The sequence below is a fragment of the Astyanax mexicanus genome, chromosome 1 (assembly GCF_023375975.1).
Source record: "Astyanax mexicanus isolate ESR-SI-001 chromosome 1, AstMex3_surface, whole genome shotgun sequence".
In the NCBI taxonomy this organism is placed as follows: Eukaryota; Metazoa; Chordata; class Actinopteri; order Characiformes; family Acestrorhamphidae; genus Astyanax; species Astyanax mexicanus.
This window is the reverse complement of record NC_064408.1, coordinates 42,129,859-42,147,909: the sequence shown is the minus strand read 5'-3', so window position 1 is coordinate 42,147,909 and position 18,051 is coordinate 42,129,859. Positions and strand designations below refer to the sequence as shown.

The following is an 18,051-nucleotide window of genomic DNA, read 5'->3' as shown; positions in this document are numbered from 1 at the left end:
TAATATATAAAAATATAAAAAAGTAAAACCAGGCAACCTAAGATAATAAAGTAATTGATTAAAGAATGTCTTTGAGTTATCTAAGATTATTTTAATCAAATGTTCTTCTAACTCAAAACTTTATTCTGTGTGCCTTTCCATCAAATTGTTTACTGTTTATGCTCATCTGTTGGTTACATCTTGCACTTTTGCATTATGATCTGCTAATGGTCTGGAGCTAATGATGTGAACTAATGATTTTGTAACTATTAATGAGCAGTAGTTAGACCACTGTGAAACATAAATGTATCTTTCTGTACTTCCTTCGACACTGAAATAAATATACATGGTTTAAGAGCTTGTGAGTGGTGCAACTGTCTAACTGTCTGCTTTTAACATTATTTAAATTATTTAAATATGCTTTAGCATATTTACTAAATTGTGTATTGTCGAAATTTTGTACTGAACTGCAGAACTAAAAATATGAGTTCAACTAACTGTTAACTGAATTAAAAGTTAAGTTAACTTAAAAACACACACATATATATATATATGTATATATATATATATATGTATATATATATATATATACATATATATATATATATATCAGTCTCCATACGAGTCTGATTTACCTGTTTTTACTTTTGTTTCTTTTCTCTTTTAACCTTACACTTAACTGTACCTTCTGTTAGGACCTGAGTGACAGTTTGGTAAGACAGAGTTAAACATGATTTTCGTTTGCAGGGCTGATCGACTCGCCTCGTAAACGTTCAGCACATCAACTCCAAGCTGCACTTTCACTGCCCACAGATTGGCTGAATTACTGTAATTAGAGAGTAGGGCTTATAGTCTGGTGAGGGAACACACACACACACACACACACATAAATACACACACACTCATTACCACGGACTCACAAACTAAGGTTCTAAACCCCCACATAGAAATGGGCCCACACCCTGGCATGGCACACACACATATATATATACACAGGCATTAGAGAAAATAGCCCCATTTATAACTTTAAGAGAAATCCAAAGCCAAACAAGAGCCTGAAATAAATGCAATAAATGAGACAGCCTGCTCACTTTATATAGCAGTCCATCAAAGTCCTGCCATATGTGTGTATGATTTATTCAATACCAGACCACAGGATGTGGCCTGAAGTCAAACAGGATTGATTGGGGTATTTATTCTCACACTAATAAAGAAACCAACTTTATAAAAAAAAAAGAGTGTGTGTGTGTGTGTAGTCTGGGTAGTGCCTTGTATGCGCACACACTATCAGCTGAAGGGGCTTATTCACATGAATTTGGCTCCTAAAGTATTTAACTCTAAGTCTAACTGATGAACTCTTTGTGCCACCACCAAATACAATGTGTGTGTGTGAGTGTGTGTTTGTGTGTGTGTGTGTGTGTGTGTGTGTGTGTGTGTGTGGTGCTGAGGCGGGCGTCTGTTAGTTACTGCAGTGGGTTGTTTTTGTTTGGTCTCCTGTTTAATGAGTTCAGCTGCCGTCACCACCCAGCAACCCATACACACACCGTGAGAGCTAAAGCGTAGCTGAGCTCACCTCCACAAAGGTAAACAGAAACTGCAAGCATGTGCAACTTTCTGTTATCAAAATAATAATATCACATCATAGATCAGCTGCTATTCAAACTGTCTAAACACATGGCTAAACACAGTTCTGTTCTCTGGAGTGATGGAGCTCCATCCAGTACCTTTGAGATGAGCTGGAGGGACAGATGGAGAGAAGCACTAGGCACATGCGTAAAAGTAAAAAGGCACATGAACTCCGATTTGACCGTTTACATTCATGTTGCATGCCCATGGATCGGACATGTGTCCGATTTTAGACCACATATGGAAGTGACTCAAATCTGATTTGAAAAAATCTGATTTGGCACGTTCACACAGCCTTAAAAATTATCTGAGTTACACTGAGCAAAAAATCCTATTTGAGTCACTTCAGCCTGGTAATGTGAACATAGCCTAAGTTTTGGAGGTGTGTAAAAGCTCTTCTGGTGAATGCTTTCAGCTACATTAGGTTGGACCCATGGCTGACACAAATATGCAAATGCACACATATGCACTAGTCAATGTAGAAAAGCATTATTACCCAAATATGACAGGTATAGGTTAGAGGGGTGTAGGGCTAAAAAATAATCTATTCGATTAATCAAGTAATCGGATAAAACATATTTGTTTGCTTAAAGAGTAATTAAAAATACACAAGAGAAAATAAGACATTTTACTTAATAATGAATGACCAAATGATTTCCTTTTTTAGATAAGTTACATTTTTTAATTCACAAAAACATACATTTCCAAACTGCAAACACAAATAGAAATAACTAAAAGAATAATAATAATAATTTAATAATTAGTACTTTAATAAATTAATTTAAATTATTTTCAACAAGGAGTTCTTGTAAATATCAAAACTATAGGGAATTAATCAATAAAAAAAGGCATAAACATTTGCATTATGTTGTGAATCTTAGCTTCTGAACAGCAGAGATGTTGCCAGTTCGTCTCACCAAGCCGGTGACATGTTTTTTGACATTTCTTTATAAACTCCTCAGCGCTGTGTTCACCTACATAAAGCCTGCATTAAGTCCAGAATTGTCGTTATGTTATTAAGGTACATTAATGTTAATCTCATTAATGTCGTCGCTTCCTCCTTCTTCCTGTGCGCGGGTGACGTAACACTAAACATCTAAACATCACATTAAAAGCGCGAATTACCGCGTGCTGAGTTTTTAATTAAATAAACGATTATTCGAGGCACAGAAAATTAACCGATAATTTTTTTAAATCGAGTAACTCAAATTACTCGAGTAATCGTTTCACCCCTAGAGGGGTGTGAATTAAGTATTGAGTATTGAGAAGTGGAGCAGTGGAACTGTGTTCTCTGGAATAATGATGCTTCAACCAGTACTTTTGGTAAGAGCTGGGAGAGTTGGGAATGAGGTGAGGTTGTGATCGTTCAGCATTCATCTTTTTGTCAGCGAATGCAATCGAATAATACTGCGGTGTTATTTCTAATTACATATACTGTTACTAAAAAAATAAAGCGATTTTACTTCAGTATTAATCAGCAGCACATCTTAATTAAATAGGTTTAGTGACTGTGTTACTGTGACTCTATTATTTATGCCAACACAAATCGGATCACATGGGTTCAGCATGGTTAAATTTGATATATTTAGAATTAAGGGATTTGAATCAAGAGGCAAAATAACCTGATATATATGATATACTGTATATATTTGCTCTTGTGCGAAGACCTTTTTTATATAATATGTATGTGTCGGTTCTTTAAAAAGAAATGATATGCTAATCCATTGGGTTAGAACTGCTCTCATTTACTCAAAAAGCATTCCCCCACACACTCCTCCACACACCCCCTCCCACACACACACATTAAGCCATGCATTAGGAGCTGATTGACCCTTGACCTCAGAGGGCAGGTGTTACAGGAAAAAAGAGTGAGAGAAAGAAGAGACATCCAATATCTGTTTTCTCAAACTGTGTGTGTGCGTGTATGTGTGAGAGAGTGAAAGAGAGAGAGAGAGAGAAATAGAGAGAGAGAGAGATTGTGTTTATAATAAAAAATCAAGGAAATTAGCTGTATATACTATAAACTGTCACAAGTTTGGAAATACTTTTTCGCATACAAACAAATAAAAACTGTTAAAAAAAATCACAAATCAGAATGTGTTTTATACTTTAGATTCTTTTAAGTATCCACATTTAGCTTTGATGACAGATTTGCACAGTCTTGGTAGTTTGGTAGTACTCTGTGAATCAAAGTTTGGAGTTAGGTAGGTATGTCATGGTAGGTATGTCATGGTAAATGAGCACAGTGCATGAAAACAAATAGTTTTAATTATAAAAAAGCAATATAAATATAAGCAGCAGAAAATGTAGTATCATGGCATTTTTAAAACTCAATTAGATTTTCATAGTTTCACATAAGACACATGGCCTGCGATGTGATTACTGCACATGCTTCCATTACAGTCATGATACTAAAACAATATACTCTGCAGCACTAATCAATATAAAAACAAATCTGATTCTGTGTCCACACACACACACACACACAGTAAATTAATGTCACATTAACAACTTATGAAAGCTGACAGCTTTAGGCTTTAGAGAGAGAGAGCAAAAGTAAGTGAGAGAAAAAGAGAGAGAGCAAGCCTTTACACTTTACTGTCACTGCAGCCCACAAAACAGCTATTACTATACCGACCAAAACCACAAACTGTGTCTGATTACAGTCAAACGCTATGTGTGTGTGTGAGTGTGTGAGGGTCTGTGCAGGTATAGGGGCACTGCATTTAAGACGTTCTGCATTTTTAATATTTTAGCATCACCAATAATCTCCAATAATAAGTTTACAGACTTACTGTAAAACTTACTGTATTTTTCTGACAAACCAACCTTTCAAACAAACATAAATGAACAGTTTTCACACACAAAAAAGGAACTGTTTGTACTGTTTAAATAGGGTCCAGTGCAAAACTGGGGTGCCATGCCTCCAGTTTCCATGTGCCTAAAGTACCATTTATGCTAGCTAAAAGCAAGTAATGGTACATTAACATACCTGAAAATAGAAGCCCTCTTAAGACGTATACATAATGCCATTGGCAGTGTTGTGTGTGAACGAGTTCAAAAGAACACGCTCATTTTTTCGTGAACGTTGAACTGAACGCAACACATTCTTTAATAAAGACCGACGACGAGAGCGTGGAGCTCGAGGGCGAGAGAGAGAGAGATACAGAGAAGTACAGAGAGAGATAGAGAGAGAGAGAGAGACTAATGACGGGAGTGAGAGAAAGCGCTGCAATTAAAAAAAATGGCTAGTGGAAGTGATGGCACGGAGACAGACATCAGTTCTCCTTATGAACATTTTCATCACCTGGTAAGAAACCCACAATTGCAGTGTCATGAGCAAATGTCTACAATGAGCAGTTTCAAAGAACGTATAGTGATTTCTAGCTTGTAGTGTGAAAAAAAGTATTTATTTGAATATCTCACGAAAAAAGTAAAATGAACTGAACTTTGAACTAGTTCAGAATTAAAATTGTGAACTTTGAACGTGAACTGTTCACTTTGAGCATGTATGAACTGAACTTGAACTAGTTCAGAAAAGCTGTGAACTGGCACATCACTGGCCATTGGTTTCGCAAAATACCGTCTGCTTAATGAGTAATATACCATGAGATTCAATTTTGTAAAGTTTGAAATGCAATGCATGAAAATAAAAACAAGAATTGGAGATGGATTTTAGACATTTTAAACTAAGCTAAGATAAACAAATGTAGGACAGTTTAAGGACCTGTAGATACCCTGGTGTGTGTGTGTGTGTGTGTGTGTACCCACTTGTAAACCCATAATAGCATCCCCTGTGAATTCTGACAGTGTTCAGACACTCCTCCAGATTCCACCAGAAGACCATTAGAGAAGCTGTTTAGCAAAGCCGCAAAGTAAACAGTGAGAACAGCCCCCCTCAGCCGCTTAGCCCCCCGACCTCCCTAGCCTCCACCAACCCTGTTCACACTCAAGCTGTTCCTCTACCTGGACTCTATTCAGATCTGTGAACAGATCAATCAAAAAGCTCCTCACAAAACAGCTCTTTCCTTCAGCAAATTCTACATGAATCAGTCTATCACTCTGACCACAGGGTAAAGTGAGGGAACTCTGAGGGAGCAGAGAAGAGGTGATACACTTCTATACTTATGTGGAACTGAGTATCCATCATTCAGCATGGCATTTAGTGTGTGTGTGTGTGTGCGTGTGCGTGTGTGTGTGTTTATAGAGTCTGTCTGCTGCTGTAAGTCGTTTTTATCAAGAAGAACTGCAGAACCAGTGGAGAACAATAACTCCTTGTTGTCTGACTGTTTCTCTCTCTCTCTCTCTCTCTCTCTCTCTCTATCGCTCATTTTCTCCTTCTTTCCACTCTGTCTTTTTCTATTTCTTCCTACTCATTCCATCTTCTTTCCTTTCTCTTATTCTATTCTTTTCTATCTTTCATTCTTTTTTTAGTTTTTCCTTTTTTTTCTGTGTTGTTTTTCTATTTTTTGTTTGTCTTTAATCTTACTATTTCATTATTTCATTCTACCTAAATGAAAGCCAGCCATATTGAGGAAAATGCTGAGAGATAGAGAGAAAGCATTAGACAGATAGAGACAGAGAGACAGACAAAGAGTGAGAAAGAAAGATAAAGACAGAGAGAGGGAGTGAGAGAGAGAAAATGCAGTATAAAAACTGAGAAAGAGACAGTCTATGAGATATAGACAGAGAGCGAGAGTGTAAAAGACAGAGAAAGAGTGAAAAAGTAAGTGAGGGTAAGAGATACAGCAAGAGATAAACAAGGAGAAGGTGAGAGAGAAACAAGAGAGAGAGAGAGAGAGAGAGAGAGAGAGAGAGAGAGAGAGAGAAGGTGCAGGATAAAAACAGAGAAAGAGACGAAGAAGAAAGGGAACGAGAGGCTCCTTCATTTAAGCTGTAAATGTGGACTGTCACTTAGGAATTTGGGGATGTTTTTACACACACACACACACACACACACACACACACACCAGGTACATCTTATCTAGAAGGCATTTATCTGTGTGGAACAGAAACTAAAAGATCTCCCACTGTGTTTATACAGCAGTCTTCTCAAACCTGGTGGAGATCTACAATTACTGCACACAGCCAACACACCAAACCAGACACACTGAGCACACACTCATTAACACTGTGTGCTCTTTAGGGACTCTGTGTAAAAAGTTTGCTCCAACATATGTAATGCTTTAGTTTTATGCTTACGCTTGAGCATTGTGCAACTTTGCTATCCGATATATATTCTTCTCTTTCAATTTTCTTCGTATTTTTCCTGCAGTGTTTGAGATAAACACAACTCCAGATTGCTCGGCCTGACTGTGTGATTTGGGTTGCATTCAGCTTCAAATAAACTTCCTGAAAATTCTTTTTTATTTGTTATGTTTTTATCTTTTTAGTAAGAATCTTTGGGTGCAAATGTACATGTCCCGACAGACCAGTTGTTTTTGACTCGTTTTTATGTCCAACAGCCCCCAAACTGCATCATAGTTTTTTCAATCCACGTTCCTCCCATTCACTCCCATTCATTTTTGTCCACGCCCAGAGCCCAGACTTTCATTGACCCAACATCCTCCAAACTGGGCACAAGGTCCTAAACTCTAATTCACAGCCATACTGACCCACACTCATCTATTTCTTGTTTTTTCATCATCCTTTGCTCAATCCTCAGTCAATGCATTTTTATTTTAATTATTTTACACAGGCCCTTAGTTTAAGGAAATTAAGTGGTTAAATATGTGTATATATCTCTCTCTCTCTCTCTCTCTCTCTCTCTCTTGCTCACTCACTTTCTCACACTTACTCTCATACACATACACACGTCATCAGTCTCTCAGCCGCCTCTGCTGACCGGTACTGACGCTTCACATTTCCCTGAGAGCGACCCATTCCTCTGTCTTCACACACTGTTTGCCAAGGAGCTGTGTGTGTGTGTATGTGTGTGTGTGTGTGTGTGTGTGTGTCTGTTTTCCAACACTGTAGACTCACCCTGGCTTGCCTCAGCCACAGACAGAATGTTTCTTGGTGCTTCTTAACAAGTGAGAACAAACCAACATAAAATTATGAAACCCCAATAAAACTTGATTAAGAACCACAGTAGGTACATCAAAATGTCAATCTATTAATAGCTCTACATTAAAAATTCCAATAAATGTCTGCAAGCTGATGACAGATGAGAAAACGGCACGAAAGCTGTTAAATCTGAGCTTGTTACAATGCATTAACATTTTCATACTGAAATATAAGAGGGCCACTACCATGTCTTACATCCCAGTCAGTCAAAACCACATTCAAACCATTGACAGGTGAAGTGAACATTGATTATACCTGATAAGCAAAAAATTAACAGTCAATTCAGTTAAAGTAAAAAAAGGCAATAAGTTACAGTATTTGCTGTAATATCTTGTGGCCAGATACCACAGGACACATGGCCTTGTGGAGTCCATCTCCCACTATCAGTCTTCACTCGAACTTTAATAATTTACATTGCCTTGCCCTGAGTGTGCTGGCTAGTGTTCAACTTTACGAGAAAACATCTCAAAACTTATGTTGGAGTTCCCTCTCTATCCTCCGAGGTAGCAATTCATGGTGAATTTACTTACGGCTGTCCTATTTCTTTTGGAATGTGATATACATTTATATTTTACCTGTTATATGGGGAGCTTTTATTTCATAATCGGACAGACAGATATCTAGGGTTTTTATTTCTCCAGGACCCCAAATACCTTTAGCAGCTATGCCTCTAGTGTGCTTTTGTGTGTCTTGTACTGTGGAAACAAAAAAAACTCCCAATACAGTTTAATAATGTTTTATCAATGCTTAGAACTGAAGATTTGAAGCTTCTGTCAGAATGCATATGTAATTAATTACGTAATTTTGTATTTAAATTTGAGTAGTACAGGAAATACAGTAATAATTGTAGAATAAACAGGGTTTAGAATTATTACATACGTTTTATAATGAATCTTGTGATTGGTACTTTTTGAGCGTGTTTATTAGAAAATGTGATATAATGTTAAATTGCTGGTCTGTAAAGCTGTGTGTGTGTGTATGTGTGTGTGTGTGAGCTTCTAAGACAAGGCAAACTATAGTGAAGTTTGAGATTACTACTATACGAGCCTAAACATTACGAGGACACGACACAGTCTGTGTGCGTGTGTGTGTGTGTATTTATGTGTGCGGTTAGGTAAAGGTGTTTGAGCACCCAGACACACACACACCTCAGCAGACAAAACAACAAGCCAAGAGGATCTGCTCAGACAGATCTCACCTGCCACCTTAAAGTGTGTGTATGTGCGTGAACGTAAACCAAGAGTTGTGGGGTCCTGCATTGTTTAAATTTGAAGAAGTTAAAATCTTCTTCTTGTTTTTTTCTTACTTTAGTGTTCGTATTTTATTCAGTTAAAGACGTAAACAGCTTAATTCTGAGGAAGGTTGGTGCGAAACACACTCATAGAAAGTTATGCGGTTTTGAAATGTGTTAGAAACGTGTTAGAAATTTACTGCCTGATACGTCAAACACTGTTTTATCAAAGTTTTAAGCAGATGTATTTTTAAATACATGAAAAATAAAATTTATTATTCACCATTATGCATGCAGAGGACCCCAAGAAGTCCCATTATCCCATTATCATTATCAGCATTACATATTACATTTCGAAGACACATTTAAAATCACTTTGGCTATTCATAAAAAAACTATATTTCTATTAAAGACGTGGCGACCCCTATTCATTATCTATTATTAATGTTTTAATACACATTTTATGATGTTTTTTTTTTACATTTCTTAACTGTTATTTCATACATACAATAGTGTTTTTCATAAACAATACCAACTGCTTGGGTGTTATCATCAATAAGTAAAAAAGACAACTTGAAAAGTATGTGTAAAAGAATGTAGAGGTGTGCCAAAAAATCGATTCACATAAGAATCTTGATTCTCATTTACTACGATTCAGAATCGATTTAAAATGTCCCAAAATCGATTCTGAGGGGCGGGTTTTAGACTGATTTTGGGCTGGGTATTTTTGTTGGACCTGGCAACCCTGGGGATAGGGCTTGTCCCTTCAAACGGAGATCTTCCAGACACACACAGAGCGTAGGTGTTTGAGAATCACCGGTAAGATGGCAGAATAAGCACTATATTACCTTAGATTAACGTGTAGTTTCAATGTTTTATGGCAGAATGCTTCATAACAAGCATAAAAAAGATCGCTAGTAGTTAGTTTCAGTAACTGTTAGCTAGCTAACTAGCTAACTTTCCAGTTCCACCTTAAATAACGCTACAGGTGGCAGCGGGCTGCAGCATTTAAGGCGGAACGGAAAAATAACAATAAGCTAATCAGAGCTAATTTCAGCTCCTCATCACAGAGGAATTAAGGAATGGACAATATGAATTAATTTCTCCACCTCCTGCCCCCTTTCTGAAGAAATACAACGACCTTAAAGTTAACTAGTTAATCAGCAGCTGCTCCTGAACTTTAGCGCTTCACTGCTATCATCACATCAGCCCAGCAGCGTCACCTACACACCACCGCTAGTAGCTTGGTAATAAAGCAGTGTTATTTATTTATTGTTCATTAACGTCATTGTGATATCCCAGTGATTTCTCTGTCACTGAGGACCCACATTCCTGCACATTTTATTGTTTTTGTAACACATTACTTGCTCCAGGACCAGTGTATATTATGGAGGGTTTTTTTCAATAAGATTCATAAGCCAGAAGCAGAAATTTTTATAATTCAAATCGTTTTGAATCAAAAATCGATTTTGAATCGAATCGTGGCCCCCAAAATCGGAATCGAATCGAATCGTGAGATAGTAAACGATTCCCACCCCTAAAAGAATGCTTAAAAGAACTGTGTGTGTGTGTGTGTGTGTGTGTGTGTGTGCGTGGATGGGGGTGCACATCACAAGGAGGACGGTTGGAAGGGGGTCTTTCAAACAGACAGAAGGCATGGGTATCAGGTTCCACCTCCGGAACTCTAACCCTGTCTCTCTTACACACACACACACACACCAGCTCTTCCTTCCTTGTCCTGTTCTTAAGAAATGACCCCTGACTCCCAGGACTTCTAAAGCCACAAAGATCTCTGAGTCCACAAAGCAATTTCTGCCTCAGTTCTGTTCTCTGTAAAGATGTAAAGATGGGAAAGGGGAGCTTTCATTTTTGAAAGACAGAGAGAAAGAGAGAGAGAGAGACAGAGAGAGAGAGAGAGAGAGAGAGAGAGAAAGAGGGAGACAGAAAGAAAGAGAGAGAGAAATATAAAGAGAAAGAGGGAGAGAGAGAGAGGGGGAGAGAGAGGGCTGTTATCAGACAGTCTGATGTCTCACATGTGATTACAGGAGCGTTATAAAGTACAGTGTAGTGAGGGCTGAAGTGAAAACCTGAATTACTCCTAATCAGAACAGTGTTCTCAACTCAGTCCAGCAGCACAGCTGCTCACACAATCAACCACAGCGCTCCTCTACTTTTACTACAATGAAGAAAAACACAAAGCCTAATAACTTTTATAGAAAGAAAAACAAAGACATGCCAGGGGTGAGAGGGAGAAAGAGACTAAACAAGACAGAAAACTAAGAGAAACAGAAGCTGGTTTTCTATCCATCAAGGTTTTGCAAATTTGTGCACCAGAACGGAAAATGTAAAATAAATAGATAATAAATAAATAAATAAATAAACGTTACAAAAAGATTTTTAGATTAGGATGGATCACTGCACACTGCACAGTTTTATCTTTATTGCATGACTACTGAATATATGTTAGTATTTACACCAACATTTCCTTATACTTCCCGTTCTCTTCTCCCTGTACTGCCTTATATTGCCTTAATCCAGGGGTTACGTTTGGCCGCGGGCCAGAAATTTTTAAGCCATTAGGTGGCGGGACACAAAAAAAAAAATTAAGTGTAATGGGATGAAGTGCTACAGACTAGTAGCTCCCCAGCCCAGAGGGATGTTGAACCCAATTGCAGGTAAAGCAGGTAAACCCAAGAAGAAAGGAAAAAAAAAATAAATAAACATTGGATTGGGACACTGCCGGGAAAAAACACTCTTATAAGGAGATAGGGAGCCCAAGAAAGGGCAGAAAAACCAGAACATATACTTCCTATAGTACTCAATCTTCCACACAAGTGACTACCTTGTATAAAGATATATTGATTATCGGTAGACAGTATATGTCTTGTTATTTTACTGTACATGGCTATAAAGATCTCTTCATTCTGTTTAATATTTCCATTCTGCTTGATTCAATGCCACTCCTAATCACAGAAGCCTACGCCATCTAAAGTTTCTTCATGTAACTGTTGTGGATGAAAACAAAATATAGTTCACAAGGAAAAAAAGAAAGAATGGGAAATTTAAAAAGGAACAAAGACATGGATAGGGTAAAAAAGAGAAGACAGAAAAAAACAGAAAGACAAAGAATGAGAAGGAGGCAGCAAGAGAGAGATAAAGAGAAACAGAATGAGAAAGAGAGAGAGAGAGGGGGCAGGCCACAGTAATAGAGAAAGAGGGGGGGGGGTCACTGTGTAGTTGTTTGCGGGGGCAGGATGCTTAAAAATGGTTTGAAATGGTTTGACCTCAGTTGACCTTTTCACCCTCACAGATACCATTGTACAGCTAAAGGAAACCTCAGCTTTCACTGTGGCACCCTGGTGGGTCTGTCTTAATACTGTCCACCCACCCACACACACACACACACACACACACACACTCATTAAAATTAACCACTAGTTAACTGGGATTAAAAGCTGAGGCCTTTACAGACACAAACAGAGACACACACACACACACTTTCTATTCCACACAAAGGATGCTGTTAGCGAGTCTGTCTAAGACCCTCTGGGCTAAGGTTCAGGTTGGTCTCTCAGCAACAGATGTTTCATCTCCGTCGGCAACTTCTGTCACCCTGGCCAAGCACCTGCCAATCAACTGGACATTCTCTGTTCTCTAGGGAAATGCTGTAGGTCTACAGTGCCTCAGGCTGAGGTCCAACTGTCCAGCAGTGCTCTACATTACGCCCCTCTAACTGACCTGAGAGCACTTTCACAACACTTCTTTAACTCTTCAGAGGTTTCAGTTGTCTCTGCCAATGCTGACTGAGAGCATGCTGTGATTCTACATTAACCTTCTATCACATTTTTTCAAATTTTCTCATTTTCACATTTTTCTTTTGGGATTTTCTAACCCCCTATTTTTTAAACTAAAACACTAATTTCACAAATTTATGTGACCACACGATGTCACTCAGGCAAACAATGTGAATAAGGGATGAAGTTTTAGAACAGTGTAAATAGAGAGAAAGTATGGGAAACAGTATGAATAGGAACAATGTTCTAGAACAGTGTGAATTAAGATGCATTTTTCGAACCGTGTGAATAGACAAAAAGTTCTAGAACAGTGTGAATGGGGATAAAGCTATAAAGCAGTGTGAATGTGGTTAAAGTTCTAGAACAGAGTAAATGGGGATAAAGATTTAGAACAGTGTAAATAAGGGTTAAACTTTTAGAACAGTGTGAATGGGGATAAAGTTTTAGAACAGTGTGAATAAGGGTTAAAGTTCTAAAACAGTGTGAACTGGGATAAAGTTATAGAACCGTTTGAATTTGGATAACGTTTTATAACAGTGTGAATGGGCATAAAGTTTTAGAACAGTATTATTAGAGATACAATTATATAAAGGTATTATTAGTGATAAAATGATATAACAGTGTAAATAGGGATACAGTCCTAATACAGTGCAAATAGGGATATAGTTGTATTATAAATTGAGATATTATGCATAGGGATAAAGCAAAAAACAAAATGTACTATGTAATTACTTGTATATAAAACAGAAAGGGAAATGCATATTACAATAAAAACATATAAATAACTTTGTGGGATCAGTGAAATGCTGAACGCAGCTCAGTGGAGTCTGACGGAGGATAACTGGCTTGAAGTCCAGTTGCTGTTTGTTACTGCTTATATGGTTGCAGAGCTGGGGTTTAGAGCGTTGAGGCAATTAACTCCAGGCTCAGTGAGGATAGAAAGCGTAATCTTCACTAATCACTCAATTTACACAACATTTTCTTAGGTTCAAAACACAGCCACACTACAGGGTTACACTGGCACAATGTTTAACCTATGTGGTCTCTTCAAATACCAAAAAATAATGTATTGAGACTAACAACAGCAATTTGGGGCCATGAGGAAATATAATTAAAAACTATTTTATGTAAAATTTGAATGAATATTAATAAAAAATAAAATATAAATTATTATTATTAATGAGGTCATGAGGTAAAATACTGCCGCAAAAAAAAGGCCGCAAACAAGGCAGTGAGGTATTAGATAAGGTGCTCAGTACTGCACTGCACACTGTGGTCATTATCTAGTGTCATTAGTGTACTAGCAGCAGCTAATGATGATGAGGACGTGGTCCATTTAGGAAACAGGTTTACATGAATGACAGATATGGGTCACTTTATTCAGACTCAAATGAATGTGACCTGCCAAGACAGAAAGACGGCATCTGAGCAAAGACTAATATGTGTGCAATAAAGCTTTTAATATTAATATGACCAAAAACAGATCAGTTAACTGCAGGGTTCAAAGCACACTAAACTCAGGATAAAATAATAAGAATAAACCTGCAACACAAACAAGCACACGTTCCAAACAGACATGTTCCTCTGTAACATCCGCAATCAATCACAACCACAGAACTAAAGCCTATTTTCCTAATGTTCAATTCACAATGTACATCAGCTCTGGAAAAATGAAGAGACCACTACAGTTTCTAAATCAGTTTCTCTGATAGGTATATATAAACATTGTTGTTTTATTCCATAAATGACAGAACATTTCTCCGAAATTCCACGTTAAAAATATTGTCATTTAGAGCATTTATTTGCAGAAAATGAGAAATGGCTTAAATACCAAAAAATAATGCAAAGACAACAAGTTTATATTCATAAAGTTTTAAAAGTTCAGAAATCAATATTTGGTGTTATAACCCTGGTTTTTAATCAGAGTTTTCATGCATCTTGGCATGTTCTCCTCCACCAGTCTTGCACACTGCTTTTGGATAACTTTATGCCACTCCTGGTGCAAAAATTCAAGCAGTTCAGCTTGGTTTGATGGCTTGTAATCATCCATCTTCCTTTTGATTATATTCCAGAGCTGTATATAAGGAATTATTAGAATCATAACAAATTAACATGATTAAACATCATAAGCAATTTTCACAGTATGGTTAAACCCATCATGCCAGTTTCAGGAGCAGTGTGAATGTAGCAGAACATTCTAGAGCCGACCAGCCTGTCTGAACAAACACAGTCTCTATCTCAACTGCTTCTCATGAGTGCTTAAACACATGCACATCTATCACTGCAGAGCACAGCTATCAAGTGCTTCATCACCATCCTCATCATCAGGAGCTGAAAATGTCTCCTTCTGTTTCTGCCCCAGATCCTGCAGGCCTGGCAGACAGACTCCCCGCTGAGCGGCGCAGCCACGCGAGGTTAAAAAGCTCCCAATATTGTTCTTTCCTGCTCTGTGTCGATGAAATCAGAACACCTTGTTTATGTATTTAAATGCAAGTATTCTACCATCTAGAATGCTCTTTTTACTTTTAAATTAGAATAGAATGGACTGTTTATGTAATTACCTATTTGTTTTATATATGTTTGATTTATATATTTAAAAAGGACTGAACACATTTACATATTTAAATGAAGAAATATCCTTATATCTTACACTGAACATAAATTGGAATGAATAGAACTAATAGAACACTTTTTTATTTAAATGGGCATTTAAAATGATTTGATATTTATTAAAATATTTCTATGTTTAAATGCAAATAGAACACTTTGGTGGAACTATTTAAGTCTGATTTATCTGTTTATCTATTAAATGGAGACAGATCACTTTATGTGTTATGTGCAAGGAAAGTACAGTGACGTTTCATATGTATTTATGTGGGACAGTCAACTTTGTTTACATAATTAAATCAGTACAGTATTAATGTAATAAAATAAGATGTATGTCACAGAAAACTTTAGTTCTCCATTTATGTGATGACAGAAAATACTGTTTAAGTGTAGAACACTTCATTTGTACTTAATCGCATATGTACTTAAATACAGACTGTATCCGCTGTACTGTACTATTTTTGAATCTTACCTGACAATAACTTGCTTTGGTATTCAATGAGGGTTGTATAATATATGAAATAATATATAAAGTTTTAAGAACGTTGTATTTATGCTTTTAAATGAGGATACATTTCTTTTTTATTTATTCAAATGACAAAATACAGCTTTGATTATGTATTTAAATGAGGATATGGAGCATTGATTAGTAATTTAATTGAGGACAGTCTACATTTTATGTATTCAAATACAGACAGAACACACTATTTATGTATTTAATTGAAGTCTGTTTTATATGTATTTAAATACTGATAGAATACAAGTTAAGTATTTAATTGAAGACAGTTTGTTTTATTTGTCCATTTAAACAAGGATATGGAACTTTATTTAATGTAATTGAGTACAGTTTGTTTTTTATATATTTGAACACTGATAGAACACAGTTTATGTATTTAATTGAGGAAAATCTGTGTTATTTGTATATTTAAATGATTATATGGAGCTTTGTTTAGTAGTTGAGTACAGTTTGTTGTTTACTATGTAACGTTATTTGAACACAGAAGGAACACACTGACGGAGAGAGAGAGAGAGGTTAGGGTCTGTAAGAGAGAGAGTGGAGGGGGCGAACACGTTTCCTAACCTGAGAACTCTGAAGCTGAAGTCTTGGTGAAGATGGTCAGACACGTTATTCCCAGTAAGAGCGCGAGGTTTCTGCCTGAGGAGGAGGAAGAAGCATCCGGGCCGGACATGCTGGAGCGCGAGCGGACAGTCAGGCTGGAGACGGCGCGAGAGGAGCTGAGCTGATGCCCGAGTCCATGGCTCATTCCCGCGGACACCTCGCTGAGGCTCGGGGGGCACGGCGCTCCTCACCCACCCACCCACTCACTCACTCACTGACTGACTGAGAGTGAGTGTGCGCTCAGAGCCGACTACCTGTTGGAGGAGACCTCCCCCTGGTCCCAAAGCCCGGAGCTTTCTGAACTCACCTAAACAACTCCTACCCTTCTGAACTTTCATCAGGGGCCCTGATCAAATGGATTCTTTTGTATAGCAAAATGCAATATTCAGGGTTCATACACCTTGTAAAATTCAAGCTTTTTTGAAGCACTTTCAAGGCCCATTTTCAATTTTTTTCAGCACATTTTAGATGTGGTAAATGAATGATAACAGTGATATCTCAAAACTGCCATTCGGTGATAATCAATATATATCGCAAAACTATTATCCACACTTCACAGCGACTATGCTACTGAGAAACAAAATACTTCTAAGTAAGTAAATAACAGAAATTAAGGATTTTTTGGTGTCAGTTTCACACAATTTAAATACCAATGTTCTTTACTGCATGTTTACCCCATTCATTTAACTGAGCAGTTACTGTAATATGTCAAATTTGGGGGTAAGTTGAGAGCATTTATACAAACATATACTCAAAATTATTGATTTGCTTTTTGTAACACTGCAAGAGATGGTATTATGTTTATGTGAACATAGCCAGAATTGTGTTTGGTAATAGCAGAAGGAGATTAAATTAAAGCAAAATAAGTTTTATGATTCTAAATGTATCACCTGTAGATTATCCAACTTGATTGGGTCAATAATGAAACTATGACACAAAAGAACACTAGGCAAATAACCATTTTCATAACCATAATTATTTTTTTTTACTGAGATCGGCTCATTCCACAGCGCTGAAGCCGGGCAAGCAGCCCCGGAGATCGGCTCGTTCCCCGGCGCTTGCTGCTGCTGCTTTTCTTTTTTTTCTGGGCACCGCTGGGATAAGACCGTTTCATGGTTGTACCGAAGCTACCCTAGTCTACCTCGCCTAGGATAACTTGTATGTACGGTGTCTCTTTGGTGTCAAACAAAAAAGCAATAATGCATTTCATTTTATTCTAGTTTTTTTGCTAACCTTTTGGCCAGCAGGGGGCTCACTGGACACTTTAATACATACACCTACTTACTACTTTGTGCTTCCACTCTCTGGACATTTTTTTAGAAACACCTACTACTAACATGTACTTCCACCCACTGGCCACTTTATTAAAAAACACATACTACTATCTTGTGCTTCCACTTTGTGGCCACTTTATTAGAAACACCTACTAATACCTTGTGCTTCCACTCATTGGCCAATTTATTAGAAACACCTACTTACTACCTTGTGCTTCCACTCACTGCCACTTTATTAAAAACACCAACTTACGACCTTGTACTTCCACTCTCTGGCCACTTTATTAGAAACACATACTACTACCTTGTGCTTCCACTTTGTGGCCACTTTATTAGAAACACGTACTAATACCA

The 18,051-nt window shown here is 37.4% G+C and overlaps 1 protein-coding gene across 1 annotated transcript in view; it reads right to left on the bottom strand.

The window, feature by feature from the left end:
* The window catches only part of LOC103022215 (protein eva-1 homolog C), an 88,479-nt gene extending 71,479 nt beyond the window's left edge, over positions 1-17,000 (bottom strand). Inside the window, exon 1 of the mRNA XM_022683249.2 lies at positions 16,385-17,000. Coding sequence (XP_022538970.1) covers positions 16,385-16,568 — 184 coding nt within the window. The 5' untranslated portion in view covers positions 16,569-17,000. The remainder of the gene's footprint in view (positions 1-16,384) is intronic.
* Positions 17,001-18,051: the final 1,051 nt, after the last annotated feature.